Here is a 15835-nt window from a genome sequence, read left to right as displayed (position 1 = left end):
TCAGTTTATGAAAATCAAGAGAGGCATTAGACCAGGGTGTGTTTTCTCCCCTGATTTATTTAATGTGTACAGTGAAACAATATTACAAAAATTAAGAGACATCTTGGGAATCAAAGTTGGCGGTGAAAACATCAATAATATGCAGATGACACTATTAATTGCAAGTACGGAGAAAGAACTACAAAACTTAATTGATATAATTGTTGAAGAAAGTGCAATAAATGGGTCTATCATCAATTGCAAAGAAACAGAATGTATGGTGATATCCAAAAAGAAGGAGAATCCTATCTGCAGGCTGAGAATAAACGAGGAAGACATAAAACAAGTACAGAACTTTTGCTACTTAGGAAGCTGGGTGACATCAGATGGCAGGTGTGACATGGACATCAGAAGAAGAATAGAGATGGCAAAAGACAGCTTTATGAGAACAAGTAGTACACTGATCAACACTAAACTAGGCATGACAACCCATCTCAGAGTACTGAAATGTTATGTTTATCCAGTTATGTTATGTGACTCAGAATGTTGGACAATATCTAGTAACATGAGGAAACGAATTGAAGCAGCAGAGATGTAGTTTTTGAGGAGGATGCAAAGAATATCATGGACGAAACGAATATCTAACGAGGATGTCATGAACAGAGCAAACACAAAAAGAGAAATAATGTACGAGATCATGAAAAGGCAACGTAACTTCATTGGACATGTGATTAGGAATGAGGAGTTAGAATGCACGATAATTATGGGAAAGATTGAAGGGAAGAAAGCAAGAGGAAGACAAAGACAAATAATGATGGAGACAGCAGCCGGAGAATTGGAAATGAATACCAATGAATTGATCCACGACCCGAAACAGGAGTGTGTGGGCCATGGCAGTCAAAGCGCAAACTGGGCATGGCACCTGATGGTAATGATGGTGATGAGGGCAGACAAAGAAAGAAAAATCATTATAAAAAACTCTTTACATGATATCTAAAAATGCTTCACAACCAATAATCACTTTTTACAATGTATATTCTATAATGTAGTTAAGCGCTGTAACCAAGTGTAGGTAGTTCTAAAAATTCAGAACTGATCAAAGCTTACCGATATATTCGCTATCTTCTTTCTGCACATTCATTTCAAAGCCAGTTAAATGTGCTTTAGTCCTAGCTCGTTCGAGAGTTCTTGTAGAGAGGAACAGTGCAAAATAAGAGTACTGTGTCGTCAATATCTGTATTTCTTTAGGAGTTTGAGGAGAGTTGGTGTGTCACGAAAGACACTCGCAGTTTTCTACAGATATACCGTGGAGAGCATTCTAACTGGCTGCATCACCATCTGGTAGGGAGGTGGGGATGGGGTGCTACTGCACAGGATCAAAGTAGGCTGTGAAAAGTTGTAAACTTAGTCAGCTCTATTATGGCCACTAATCACTGGTCTCTAGTATCCAGGACATCTTCAAGGAGAAATGCCTCAAAAGTCATCATTAAGGACCTCCATCACCAAGGTCATGCCTTGTTCTCATTGCCACCATCAGGAAGGAGGTACAGAAGCTGATCAGAAACAGCTTCTTCCCCTCTTCAATCTGATTTGTGAGTGGTCATCGAACCAATTAACACTACCTCACTACTTTTTAAATTTTTATTTTTGCACTACTTCCTTAATTTAACTATTTAACCTCTACATACTTACTATAATTCACTTTTTTCTATTATGTATTGCATTGTACTGCAAAGACAACAAATTTCATGACATATACCAGTGATATTAAACTGATTCTGATGGCTTATGTCTGCATAAAGTGGCTTTCATTATCTAAAAAGTATGGTCACTAACACAGCTTTAAATATTTTAGTTGAGAAGTTGAAGTGTCATGGGATCCAAGACACAATGGTGAAGAAGGCATATGGGATGGTGACTTTCAAGCATATAAAATCATGGACATCATGGTGCAACTTTTGACAGCTTTGGTTAGGCAAAATTTGAATATTGTGTGCAGTTCTGGTCACCACACTACAGAAAGGACGTGATTTCACTGGAGTGGGTGAAGAGGAGGTTCACCAGGATGTTACCTGGGATGGAAGGGTTAAGATATGAGGAGAGACTGGATCTGCTGAATTTGTTTTCCTTGGAGCAGAGGAGGCTGAGTGGGAACTAAATAAGATGTAATAAGTTATTGAGGTGACCAGATACGGTGCACAGTGAGGAACTTTTTTGCATAATAGGGACATGAGTTTAAATGAAGGAGTAAAATAGGTAGAGCAGAAATGAGAAAGAATTTTTTAACCAGCTGGTGGTCACAGGAACGCACTACCTGATAAAATGGTGGAGACAGTACAGTCACAATCCGAAACAGAATCAGATTTATTATCATGGACGTATTACATGAAGTTTGTTGTTTTGTGGCAGCAAGACAGTGCAAGACATAAAAAGTCATTAGAAGCTACAATAAAAAATTAACATCAACATGGTGGCATAGCGGTTAGCATAAGGTTTTACAGTTTCAGCAACCCAAGTTCAATTCCCACCACTGTCTGTAAGGAGTTTCTGTGTTCTCCCCATGACCTCCAGATGCTCTACTTTCCTTCCACAGTCCAAAGACGTAGGTTAATTGGTCATCGTAAATTGTGCCGTGATTGGACAAGGGTTAAGACGAGGGTTGCTGGTCAGTGCGGCTCCAAGAGCCTGTTCTGCATTGTATCTCAATATGTAAAGAGGCCGCAACGTTTAAAAAAGTATCTGAATGGGAACTTGAATTGCCGAGATGTAGAACGTTGTGGTCATTGGGATTTATAGATAGGCTGACGAGGGCACAAATTGGGTCAAAAAGCCAATTTTGTGTGATAGGGCTCTCTGGATTTGTAGAATTAACAAGCTGACCTGATTTCACAAACAGACTAAACTCCATTTGTTAACTTTAATCCCATCATTCAGAAGGGGAGTTCAGCGGGCATATCTTACATCTAGTACCTTAAACAGAGGACGAATTTTTTCCCTCCTTTTTCCAAGAGAATGACTAATTTGCATCTAGACTGCCGTAGTAATTGTGCATCCTTTTGATTTAATATTACATTGTTTACTCACAAGCTGTCCGTGGCTGGATTACCTGGTTGAATGCACATCCAACGATGTTTAATTTTCTGGATAGGTGCAGAGAGAGGAATTTCAGTGTGGTCACATTGAAATGTCTTTAAATAATTGATTATGCAGACGAAATCTCTGCAAACATTTTACGGGGCGAAAACATGTTAGACTGCAGATTGCAGATTTGCTAAGGCTGTTTGTTGGCATCCCATCTGTTTGCACTCAGGTATCATTAAGCTGAAGCTGTTTTATCTGGGAACTGTGAGGGTTTAACACCCCAGAACTATATGCAGACTGTAGCTAGGCTAAAGATTGTATATAGTATTAATAAATACCTGAGTGGGATACTGATTGTTAATCTGGCTGCCTGCTGTACTAGTCTGTTCTGATTTCTATCATATTATGCACAGCAGCAAGGCAGAGTTTGTCGCTGGATATCTTTCGTCGCAGCTATCTTCCCCAAGCTGTTTCTCAGTTAATAAGTACAAACAAGCAGCCACCTCAAAAAACGTGTAAGAATCAGTTATCCAAAATAAAAACAGAAGGCTCAAATCAGGTCTATCAATAGCTACAAAGAAGAGTTATGTGGTCTGCCTCAGAACCCAAGGATAACTTGATACCCACGTGTTTTCCACATGTTGGGAAACGATAAAGAGAATCAAGAAGAACAAGGAAGCAGATCAGCAGATATGTGACTTCTCAAAAAGACCTACTGTATAAATTGCTTAATAATGACCATTGTGGGCACTGCCCTCCCTGCAAGCTGCTTTTTCCATAAGCTCCCTTCTGGAAAGCACCATAGATAGATAGATACTTTATTGATCCGAAAGGATCTTAGAAGGTTTCTTTCCCCAGTCAGTTAATCAGATCAACCATTCTAATTTGATTTTCCCTGTCCCCTTCTATCTATTGCCCCTGCACTGCACTATAAACATTTTAAACCACCTTTACTAATGTGTTTACATGGTAAATACATGGTCGTGTTTGTGCACATTTTATTTCTTATCTGTACATTCTAACTTTCTATTCTATATAATTCTTTATTCTTTATAAATATTAAATGTTGTTCTTTTGTTGTTGCATGTCACACCAACACTCCACAGCAAATTCCAAATACATATAGATGTACATGGCGATTAAATTGATCCTTGAACTTTAAAATATATGAAACATAGTCAATATGGGATAAAGTTGCATAGAACTAGCTTTGTGTAACTTGGTTCCCATCACAAAATCAGAAAGTAACAGCTTTTTAGGCAGTCTTTCTAATAAGTGCCTCACTTGAATTTGGCTTGAGTTCTACTGTGCTGACTGGGCCTATGAAAGAAAGAGTCCGTTTGGCAATATCATGGGTATTTTGAACAATAAAGCCATGCCATTTCTAGTCCATGTGCATACGCTTCAGTGCAGTTGATAGGCATGAATCTCCTGGAGTTTGTAGACAAAAATGGACGTACTTTTCCCTCAATCATGATTCCTCTCTATGTTACCTGCTGTCACTATGTAAGGATTCGTTCAGACATCTCTCAGTGGCTTTCTCAGCTGGAATCAGAGGGGACGAGGAGAGATCTGTACTTCTCCTGGCCACATACTGGCTGCAAGAGATGGGTAAATTGAAAATGTGAGGTTGTAGCTGGTGAATCAATTCAACATGACACAAGCTTGTTTGCATTCAGGCCTAATTGGGAGGAAGTAAATTTTTGAACTCATACTGACTTTTGGAAATGTTGTGCACAGAGGGGAAGCAGACATGTGGAGATCCAGGCTTTTCCTGGTCAAGGAACAGAGAGGATCAAGATAAAGGAGCAAGCCATTCAGACTGCATTCTGTAGCTTGATAGAGGCTTGAAGGCAAGATGTACCTGCAGATTGTGGCCCATGATGACCAGAAAGAAGCCACATAAAGAGCATTTATCAATGACCAATGAATACGATTAAGAGTTAGAATTGAAGGATTTGCCTCTGAATGTGCTGATGTGCATCTTGTTCAAGCGCTCTGAGAGGGTATTGTTGTCTTCTTGTTACTAAAGGAGCCTTTGCCATCCACTCATAATCTGGCTGCTTCCCCCAGTTCAGACTAAATGGATAACCCTTTAAAAATCTGTCAAAAACTATAAAACAGGCTAATAAATGAAGACCCTAATAATGGTGCATAATGTACTTACTGATCTATAAATAAAATGGGAACAAAAGCATGAAGATGCCTTTGGGAAATCCAAAATTCCGTTGACAAACATCAACAGGATTTGGGATTTCCATGCAACCTGGTTCAGTCTGACCAGTAGAGTTAACAAAAGCTTGTGAATGACTGTTTCCTGGATCCTGTCTTTCCTTCCACCCATCCTCCAATCCATAGGAAGATCCAGCAGGTTTTAATAATGGACCTATTACTTGTTTACAATGCGGTATCACAAGTGCAATCAAAGAACACAGGGAAAAAAGGAGCTGCATGCATTCCAATTGCAAAGCAAGGATCATATTGATCTTAATAAGTTGTCAGGGGAATCCCTCCATTAAATCGGAATATCTGAAATAAAATTAATGCTTCATGAAGATGAATTAGTTAGGATCATCTTTGCCCACGTTATTTGATCACATTTTCTCTAATGGGATTGGCAGCAGTGTTTTTATTGACACAGCATACGTGCTCACAAAACATTCTTTCCAAAGACATTTGATTCCTATTTTTTGCTGTTTTCTTTCATTTCTACTGAGAAGAAAGTTCTGCAGCCTAAGTTGTCACACCACCAGGTTTAGGAACAGTAATCACCCTTCAACCAGCAGGCTCCTGGACCAATGTGGTTAACTTCACTAATTTCCACTCTGAACTGATTCCACAACCTTTCAAAGATTATAGAACTCACGTTCTCTCTATTTTATATATATATTTTTTAATTAATCTTTAAATGTATTTGCACTGTCTTCTTTTGAATCTTAGGTTGGTATATGATGACATATACATTATGTATTTTGATAATGAATTTACTTTGAACTTTACTCCACAGCCTGAGCTCCGTTATCAGAGGGCAGGTCCTCACAGCAGATGGAACACCCCTCATCGGAGTGAATGTGTCATTTCTGCACTATCCGCAATATGGCTACACAATCACACGCCAAGATGGAATGTGAGTCTTCACCAGTCAGAATAAAATGCTCTTGTGAGGCCACAGAACAAGATTTTAACCTAAAAGCAGTGTATTTATGTGTCCATCTTTATTTGCATAATCCAAATCCAAAGCTCTGTTTTCGCTTGTTCATTTCCACCAAATGGGATTAGTATGATGGCTTGGACAGTTGTCTCATGTGGGAATACAAACAGGGCCCCAAGTTCACACCTGTAAGTTTTTTTTTGAGGACTAGCACCACAGTTCTGCCTGACAGCAGCCGAGGAAATTGAAGAGCGTTGGAGAAATGCAACTGAAGTTCCCTGCATGAGGAATTCTGCAGATGCTGGAAATTCAAGCAACACACATCAAAGTTGCTGGTGAACGCAGCAGGCCAGGCAGCATCTCTAGGAAGAGGTACAGTCCTGACTAGTCCTGACGAAGGGTCTGGGCCCGAAACGTCGACTGTACCTCTTCCTAGAGATGCTGCCTGGCCTGCTGCGTTCACTGTGTGTTGCTTGAAGTTCCCTGCCCTGGTTGTCATGCTCAAGGCAGTATGAATTGGCCATTTTCCTTGGTTTGGATGACAGGGTGAAGTGTAAAAAGTGGATCCCCCCTTGTATGCACTAAACGGGTCATACAGAAATAATAGTACACTGTGCTGTGCTGCTGAAATTCACTCAATTGAAGGTAATCATCTGGAATTTCAGTGACAATACAAGGTGCTGAATTTATAATGTAGTGTGCAAATGTTACTGAACCAAGAAGTTTGAAAGCAAGAATTTTCTTATCAAAAATGGTCAAAAATTGGATAAAAGCCAACTTGAGCGTTTTGTTTCTTTTCAAAAGCAAATTGCAGCAGGAACTGAATTGTGTCGAGTGATGATAGTTCACACATCTGAGGTGTTTGTTTGCCCTGGATGACATGCAAACAAAAAAAAACCTCCTGTACCTAATTAAGTTGCCACTGAGTGTGTGTTCATGGTTTTCTGCTGCTGTAACCCATCTACTTCAAGATTTGATGTGCTGTGCATTTAGAAATGGTCTCTGCACACCACTGGTGTATGCTTGGTTATTGAGTTGCTGTTACCTTCCTGTCAACTTGAACTAGTCTCACCATTCTCCTTTGACCTCTTTCATTAACAAGGCATGTTCACCCATAAAACTATTGCTCACTGGATGTTTTTGTTTTCACACCATTCTCTGTAAACTTTAGAGACTGTTGTGCATGAAAATCCCAGGAGAACAGCAGATACTCAAACCACCCCGATGGGCAACAATTATTCCACAGTTAAAGTCACTTAGATCACATTTCTTCCCTATTCTGACGTTTGGTCTGAACACCAACTGAATCACTTGACCATGTGTGCATGCATTTATGCATTGAGTTACTGCCACGTGATTGGCTGATTAGATAATTACATTCACGAGCAGGTTTACCTAATAAAGTGGTCACTGAATATATGTATGTAATGATCCAACAGAATGGCACACAAACAATAAGCTTTCACTGTATCTTGGTACTTGTGGCAATAATTAACCAACACCAGTCTTATTTTCCTGGTACCACCTCCTTCTCGCTCTTTGTATCATCCTGTTCATAAATCTCATCATATACATTCTTCCTGATCAGCCTTCACGCAGAATTTTCTTTTGAATCCTTCTCTCTGCTCAAATTTCCTTAAAACTTGTTAGCTCTCCAGCCTTTCGCATTCCTCATGACTGGTAGTTGACCTTGACGTATTAGACCGTAAGACATAGGAGCAAAATTAGGCCATTCGGCCCATCGATCCTATTCTGCCATTTCATTATGGCTGATTTATTATCTCTCTCAACATCATTCTCCTGCCTCGCCTCCCCATAACTTTTGACACCCTGACTAACAAAGACCCTATCAACCTTCGCTTTAAATATACCTAATGACCTGTTCTCCAGAACCGACTGTGGCAATGAATTCCACAGATTCATTACCCTCTGGTGAAAGAAATTCCTCCTCACCTCTGCTTTAAATGGATGCCAGTCTATTCTGAGGCTGTGCCCTCTGGTCCCATGCTCCCCCACTATAGGAGACATCCTCTCCACATCCACTGTAGCCTTTGCATACCATGTAGCTATGTTGAGTTAACCTTGGTTTTCCAAGGACACTGACCTGTTGAGTATTCCTAGCATTCACTGTTTTTGGTTCTTTAAAGGAAAAATGATTTTGAAGGTAAAACATAGTTCTGTAATTTTAATGCTTCAAGTGATAGTGATCTTTCTGCTCTAATTCTTCTAATCAGGTTTGATTTGATGGCAAATGGTGGAGCCTCCCTCACTCTGTGCTTTGAGCGTGTCCCATTCATCACCCGGCATCATACCGTGTGGATTCCTTGGAATGTCTTCTATGTGATGGATACCATGATCATGAAGAAGGAGGAGAACGAGATTCCCAGCTGTGATCTGAGTGGATTCGTGAGGCCGAATCCTGATATCTTGGCTTCCCCTCTCTCAACCTTCTTCCGTACGTCTCCATCGCGGAGTCCCATTATTCCTGAGACACAGGTAGGCAGAGACTTGCATCCTCTTCGGTTGGTAATGAAAGCAATGAGAAACGTTAGTGTATTCAGAGCATTGGTTGCTGTATTGGATCAACTATTTTCATTGCATTATACCTTTTTCTCAAGCACTTGAGGTTGATCGATTCTTAACTCATTAATATGAGCATCAAAGACTACAAAGAGAAGGCAGAAGAATTAGGGTTGAGGGGGATAATAAATCAGTGATGATCATATGGCAGAGCAGACTTGATGGGCTGAATGGCCTAATTCAGCACTTTTTATGGTCTATTTTCTCCATTCTTCTTCATTTGCTCTTCTCAACACCTTTCCACACTTAACAGGTACTATCTTGCACCTCACACTACTGAAGAGCCAGTCGTATGAAGACGATTCAATTTTCATTACAGGAACACACATCAAAGTTGCTGGTGAACGCAGCAGGCCAGGCAGCATCTGTAGGAAGAGGTACAGTCGACGTTTCAGGCCGAGACCCTTCATCAGGACTAACTGAAGGAAGAGTTAGTAATCTCTTACTAACTCTTCCTTCAGTTAGTCCTGACGAAGAGTCTCGGCCTGAAACGTCGACTGTACCTCTTCCTACAGATGCTGCCTGGCCTGCTGCGTTCACCAGCAACTTTGATGTGTGTTGCTTCAATTTCCAGCATCTGCAGAATTCCTGTTGTTTCAATTTTCATTACACTCAGAAAACATCTAGTTGAGTACTTGAAGAGCCAGAAAGCAGAGAGCTACAAACTAAGAGCTGGGATGTTGAACTTAACAGAAAGCTTGCTTTAAACTAGCATGGGTATGAAAGCCTAAGTGACCTCCTTCTATGCTGTCCCTCTCTGATTCATTAAACCATGGCAGCCACTAAATACACACAACCTGTGTTTGTTGGTTTGCAAGTAAGTGAAGGGAAGGGTGAGGAATTGCCACGTTAGGTATAGCATAATCCTGTCAGGCACGCTCCCCATCACTAACATGCAAGCAACTAGAGAGGGTCCAAGAAATAGAAAATGAGGAAGTTTGCAGTTAATTTTATACTGGCCTGATAAAATGCAATTTGCAGTTCAAATTGAGGCCATTCAGCCCATTATGTTGATGCTGGCCAAAAGAGAACTTAAGGTTGAATCCCACACTCCAGTTCCTGGTCCATTTGACCCTCACAGTCTGTGGCGATATTTGTACCTCACACCGACTTGCACTATCAGTATCATTTTTCATTCCCTTCAGAATCATGTCTGTGTATCATTTCCCCATTGATGCACCTGTGCTGTTTGCCTGAACACCATCTATGTGGTCACACTTTCCAGATTACAGTCACTCTCTGGGTAAAGAAGGTGCCCCGAATTCCTTGTTATCTCAAATACAAGACCGCTGGTAGCAACACATGATGGTTCCTCATTAGTAAGAACGCAGAATATTCTGATCTCCTTTCCCAGCGTTGCTTCTCACTCTCAGTAATTAGTCCAAGCTCTCGCCATTTACCATCACCAACAGTGGAACAGCAGTGGGCTCTGGCCAAATCCCTCTGCTCCATGATGCATCACATTCATCTTCTAACATGTAGAATCATCACATTACCTTGGCATTAGAACATATTACGATTACTAGGCTTACATTCGCACACCTGGGGTCTGTTCTGCTCTGAACTTCGGGGCACTAGGTTCAACCTTCAATCAAATTTCCCATTCCATATTCATGGCCCCATCTGCCCTGTCTAATGAAGTGTTGTTAATGGTTGCCCAGGAGAAATCACAGCTGAAATGAAATAAGTGATTTTTTTTTTCGTAATATCTCCCTGAAGGTTGTTGGTATTGTCATGGCCTTTGCTGCAGCTGTAAATGAAGTCTCTCTTTCTCTCGGCAATTTTCTCTCTTTCTCTGACTCTGCCTCTGGTGTAATGGCAGGTGCTTCACGAAGAGACGGAGATTCCAGGCACGGACCTGAAGCTCACTTACCTCAGTTCCCGAGCTGCGGGCTACAAGCCGGTTCTGAAAATTACAATGACCCAAAGCACGGTGCCTTTCAACTTGATGAAGGTGCACCTGATGGTGGCCGTGGTGGGTCGGCTCTTCCAGAAGTGGTTCCCGGCATCGCCAAATCTGTCTTACACCTTCATATGGGACAAAACTGATGCCTACAATCAAAAGGTCTACGGTTTATCCGAAGCAGTCGGTAAGTTTGAAGTTTCACATCCAGGTATATCTCAGATGTATCTCTCCCATTTCCAAAGATACAATCTCATGGGATTCTACAGTGTGGTATCAAGACCCGTGATTCCTGGCAAATTATTCGAGAGTGGTGTTAATACAGACAAGCTTGATACTGCCCTCAACGATTTCACAAACAGTTACTAATGTATGTTAAGAACCCATAAGAATTTGAGAGCAACACACACAAAATGCTAGAGGAGTTCAGCAGGTCAGGCAGCAAATATGAAGGGAAGTGAACAGTTGACGTTCAGAATCCTCTGTACCATACATAATGTAGAAATTTACTGGAGTCCTTGGTGATACACCAAATCTGAAATTCTAAATGAAGTAGAACTGTGGTGTGCCTTATTCACGATTGCATGAATGTGTTGAGCACAGGAAAGATCATCGGACATGTTGACTCTCAGGAACTTGATACTGCACACCCTCTCCGCTGCTGACACTTCAATAAGGACTGGTCTGTGTTGGGGTTGACAAGCAATTTTTCAGTCTTGTTGACGTTGAGTGTGAGGTTGTTGCTGCGACACCACTAAACTAGCAAATCTGTCTCGCTCCCGTAGGCATCCTCATTGTCAATTGAGTTTCTGCTACCAACAGTGGTGTCATCTGCAATTTTCTAGATGGCATTTGGGCTGTGCCTAGCCATACAGTCATGGGGGTAGAGAAAGTAGAACAGTGGGCTAAGCACGATCTTTAAGGTGCGCCTGCATCGATTGTAACGAAGAAGGAGACATAATTATAGATCCACATTGACAGTGGTCAGAGGAAGTCAAGAGTGCAGTTGCGGAGGGAGGTCTGAAGGCCTAGGTTTTGAAGCTTTTGTTGACTAGTGAAGGAACCTGCCAAATACACCATCAGGGTTTGATGCCTTGTGGGGGTTCACCTTCTTGAATGCTGTTCTGACGTCAGCCCCGAGACAACGTTCACAGGGTTGCCAGATGCTGCAGGAATTCACACAGGCGTAGTGTTATCCTTAATGGGATAGTGGACGTGGACAGTATTTTCCCCATACCCATTAACAGTTTTTTCAACAAAATTTAAAAGTAATTATTAATAAGGTTTTATTTGAGCTGGGGATTTCATAATTTCTACAAACCTCTCAACATAACAGAGCTCCCTAACTTCACTCCCGAATGACTTGGTCTTTTTAAAGTATTTTTAACTATTTAAATTGTTTTTAAACCAACACTTTTGAAACTTGGTCTCAATCCCTGACAACCAAACATTGAAAATTGTCTACCTACCCCCAGAACCCTTTATTATCTTGAACCCTTCAATCAACTCACTGCATAAAGCTCCTCTTCGCCTGATTCAAACTCAGTGAATTTTTCCTTTATAACCTCCACAGCCAGTTCTGCTGGACACGGTGGCCGACTTACTCTTCCCACCAGTACTGGCTCCACTTATTATGCACCTGCTTCCACCTTGGCAGAAAGCATTTAAGCCCACGCACTCTAAAACACAAGCTTGCCCTCTCTTGGTTTGAAGAGATTGGTTCTGCTCAGCAGATTTGCAGGAGCCAAGCTAGATACTATTATCAGGGTCCCAAGATCCCAGCAGCAATACCTGATGCTTAGTAAAAGGGTTGATTTTATCATTCATGTTAATTAATGGCACGAACTACAAGAAATAAGTCTCCACAAGGTCTCTGAGGAGACTTGTTTTTAAACAGTCATTTTAAATTAAGTGTTCTTTAACTGCAGAGTCCAAAATTGTAAAGAGTTTCTGAAGGCAAACATTAGGTGCAGCATTACAATATGAAAAGCTGCACACGCGCGCGTGCACACACACACACACACACACACACACGAGTTTTTGTGGAAAGCAAGGGAACCAAATGACCCATCCAATTCATGCTGGCTCTTTGCAGGACAATATATATATATAGCCCCTGTGCTTCCAGCAGTCCTACAAATTATTTTTTTTCTCAACTGCCTGTTCAAATCCCCTCTGAAAATGCTGATTGCCTCTACTTCCTAATAGACAGTGTGTTTCAGATCATAACCACTATGGAAAAGTGAGTTTCCTCATCCCAAACGCACTTTTTCTTCAAAAATTAAATCTGTGTCCTCTGGTCTTTGAATCATTCTCTAACAGGAAATGCTTATTTACCGTGTCTGACATGAGTCACGATATTATAGATCTTCGTCAAATATCCCCATAAACCTTGTTTGTTCCTAAGACTACTCCATCTTCTCTGGTCTAACCTTTTGTCTGTAAATTCTCATGCCTGCAATAAAAATAAGTATTTTCTGTAGCGGCAGGGTCTCGGCCTCAGAATGGAAGGAAATCCCTTTGGAATAGAGATGAGGAGTAATTTCTTTAGCTGGAGGATGGTAAATATGTAGAATTAATTGCACAGGTAGCTGTGGAGGCCAAGTCATTTAAAGCGGAGGTTGATAACTTCTTGATAAGTAAGGGTGTCAAAAGTTACAGGGAAAAGGCAGGAGACTGAGGCTGAGAGGGATAGTGAATCAGACTTGATGAGCCAAATGGCCTAATTCTGGTGCTATGTTTTATAGTCGTCTGTCCACAAGGTGTGCAATTACATATGTTCAAAGTTTCTGCCTCTAGTTGGAGTGCTAATACATTCCATCTCAAAGTCAAAGTCAAAGTAAAATTTATTGTCAGGGTACACACACGTCACCACATACCGCCCTGAGATTCTTTTTCTGCGGGCAGACTTAGCAAATCTATAGAACAGTAACTGTAAACAGGATCAACGGGCAACAAATTGTGGAAAAGCAGATCTAAATAAATAGCAATAAATAATGAGCATGAAATAACAAGATAAAGGATTTCTTAAGTGAGTGAAGTTATCCCCTTTTGTTCATGAGACTGATGGTTGAGGGATACTAACAGTTCTTTAACGTGGTGGTGTGAGTTCTGAGGCATTTGTACCTTCTCCCTGATGGCAGCAGCGAGAAAAGAGCATGGCTTGGTGATGGATGCTGCTTTTCTACAGCAATGTTTCATGTAAATGTGCTCAGTGGTTGGGAGGGTTTTACCTGTGATGTACTGGGCTGAATCCACTACCTTTTGTTGGGTTTTTCCGCTCAAAGGCGTTGGTGTTCCCATATCAGGACGTGATGCAGCCAGTCGGCACTCTTTCCACCATACATCTATAGAAGTTTGCCAAGGTTTTCGATGTCATGCCAGATCTCCGCAGACTCCTGAGGAAGTAGTGACACTGTTGTGCTTTCTTTGCAATTATATTTATATGATTGGTCCAGGAAAGGTCCTCTGACATACTGACATCCAGGAATTTAAGGTTACTGCCCCTCTCCATTTCTGATCTGATGATTACTGTCTCATAGATCTCTGGTTTCCAGGAAGTGCCCAATTAATATCCACTTCTGTTGATTATAAAGTGCTGTCCTCCTCTGCATTGGAGAAATCAGCTGCAGATTTGGTAACTGCTTTATGGAACACCTGCCTTTGATCTGCACGTTGTCTGCAGTAATTCTCCCTCCTACTCCCACCCTGACCTATTGGTTTGTGGACCCCTGTCACAGTGAGGCCCAACACAGGCTTGGGAAACAGCACCTCATCTTCCTTCTGGGCATGATGCAACCCAATGGACGCAATATTAAATTCTTCAAGTTAAGGTAACTTCATTCCTCTTTCAAGCATCAGTAATATTAGCTTGGTTCTTTTTGGGTTTCCATGTTTTTGAACTATCAAGGTTTGGAAGAATATGGACCTAATGCAGGTAAATGAGATTGATGTGGATAGGTACAATGAGTGGCGTGGACGTTGTGTGCTGGAAGTCTTGTTTCTGTGCTGTAGAATTTAGTCACTCCTTGACACCAGCCAACAGCCTCACAAATGCTCCTGCTTTTGGCCAAGAAGTGATAGATGAATCCAAATCACTTTTACCTGTCTAATTGGGCTCACACCAGTTTTGTATGGAAGAACTACAAACACTTAAAAGGCATTTGGATAAGTAAATGGATTAGAAAGGTTTAGATCAGGGGTTCCCAACCTTTTTTACGCCATTGACCCATGCCATTAACTGAGGAGTCCATGGGAAATCCCTTGTTTAGATGGATGCGTGTCACAAGCTTGTTAGGATCATGGTTGGCATGAATGAGTTAGGCCAAGGGACCTGTTTGACAGTGGTATTGATTTATTGTTGTCACATGTACCAAGACACAGTGAAAAAAGCTTGTCTTGAATACTGTTGACGCAGATCAAATCTTTACATGGTGCACTGAGGTAACGTAAACAATAACAATGAAGAGTGAAGTGTAAAAACCATGATAAAGTGCAAAATCATAACGAGTTTGATTGTGAGGTCAATATTCCATTTCATCATACAAGAAGTCTGTTCAAAAGTCTGATAACAGCGGGATAGTAGGTGCCCCTGAGCCTAGCAATGCATGTTTGCAAACTTTTGTATCTTCTGCCTGATCGGAAAGAGGGGACAAGAGAGAATGTCCAGGGTGGGTCGGGCATTTGATTATGATTGTGATCAGTATTTGATTACTGAGGCAGCAAGAATTATGGACAGAGGAGAGGCTGGTTTCTGTGATGTGCTGCGCTGTGTCCACAACTCTCTGCCGTTTTTTGTAGTCATATTCCTTTTAACCCTGATGAATTTTGATTGAAAACATTCATTCTTGCCACCCAGTAATGATATTATCTTTCCACACAGTTTCTGTCGGCTATGAGTATGAGTCTTGCCTCGACCTCATCCTCTGGGAGAAGAGAACTGCTGTTCTACAGGGCTATGAATTAGACTCTTCAAACATGGGAGGCTGGTCACTTAACATACACCATGTTTTAGATGTCCAAAATGGTAAGTCTTTTAAGCAATGAAAAGCATGTGATGTTTACCTGGCTGCAATTTCAAACAAAAAGGGAACAATTAGCGATTGCACCATGAGCAACGAGACAGGATTTTGTGCACCTTG

General features: G+C 41.2%; 1 protein-coding gene across 11 annotated transcripts in view; it reads left to right on the top strand.

Moving 5' to 3' along the window:
* tenm3 (teneurin transmembrane protein 3) overlaps positions 1–15835 on the top strand; it is a 2629382-nt gene that overhangs the window by 2536731 nt on the left and 76816 nt on the right. For all 11 annotated transcript variants that reach the window (XM_063049436.1, XM_063049434.1, XM_063049437.1 and 8 more), the window contains 4 exons: positions 6068–6187; positions 8446–8707; positions 10614–10881; positions 15577–15720. In XM_063049436.1, coding sequence (XP_062905506.1) covers positions 6068–6187; positions 8446–8707; positions 10614–10881; positions 15577–15720 — 794 coding nt within the window. The remainder of the gene's footprint in view (positions 1–6067; positions 6188–8445; positions 8708–10613; positions 10882–15576; positions 15721–15835) is intronic.

The sequence above is a fragment of the Mobula hypostoma genome, chromosome 5 (assembly GCF_963921235.1).
Source record: "Mobula hypostoma chromosome 5, sMobHyp1.1, whole genome shotgun sequence".
In the NCBI taxonomy this organism is placed as follows: Eukaryota; Metazoa; Chordata; class Chondrichthyes; order Myliobatiformes; family Myliobatidae; genus Mobula; species Mobula hypostoma.
Note: the sequence above shows the minus strand (reverse complement) of the source record. Positions and strands in the feature narration are given on the sequence as shown.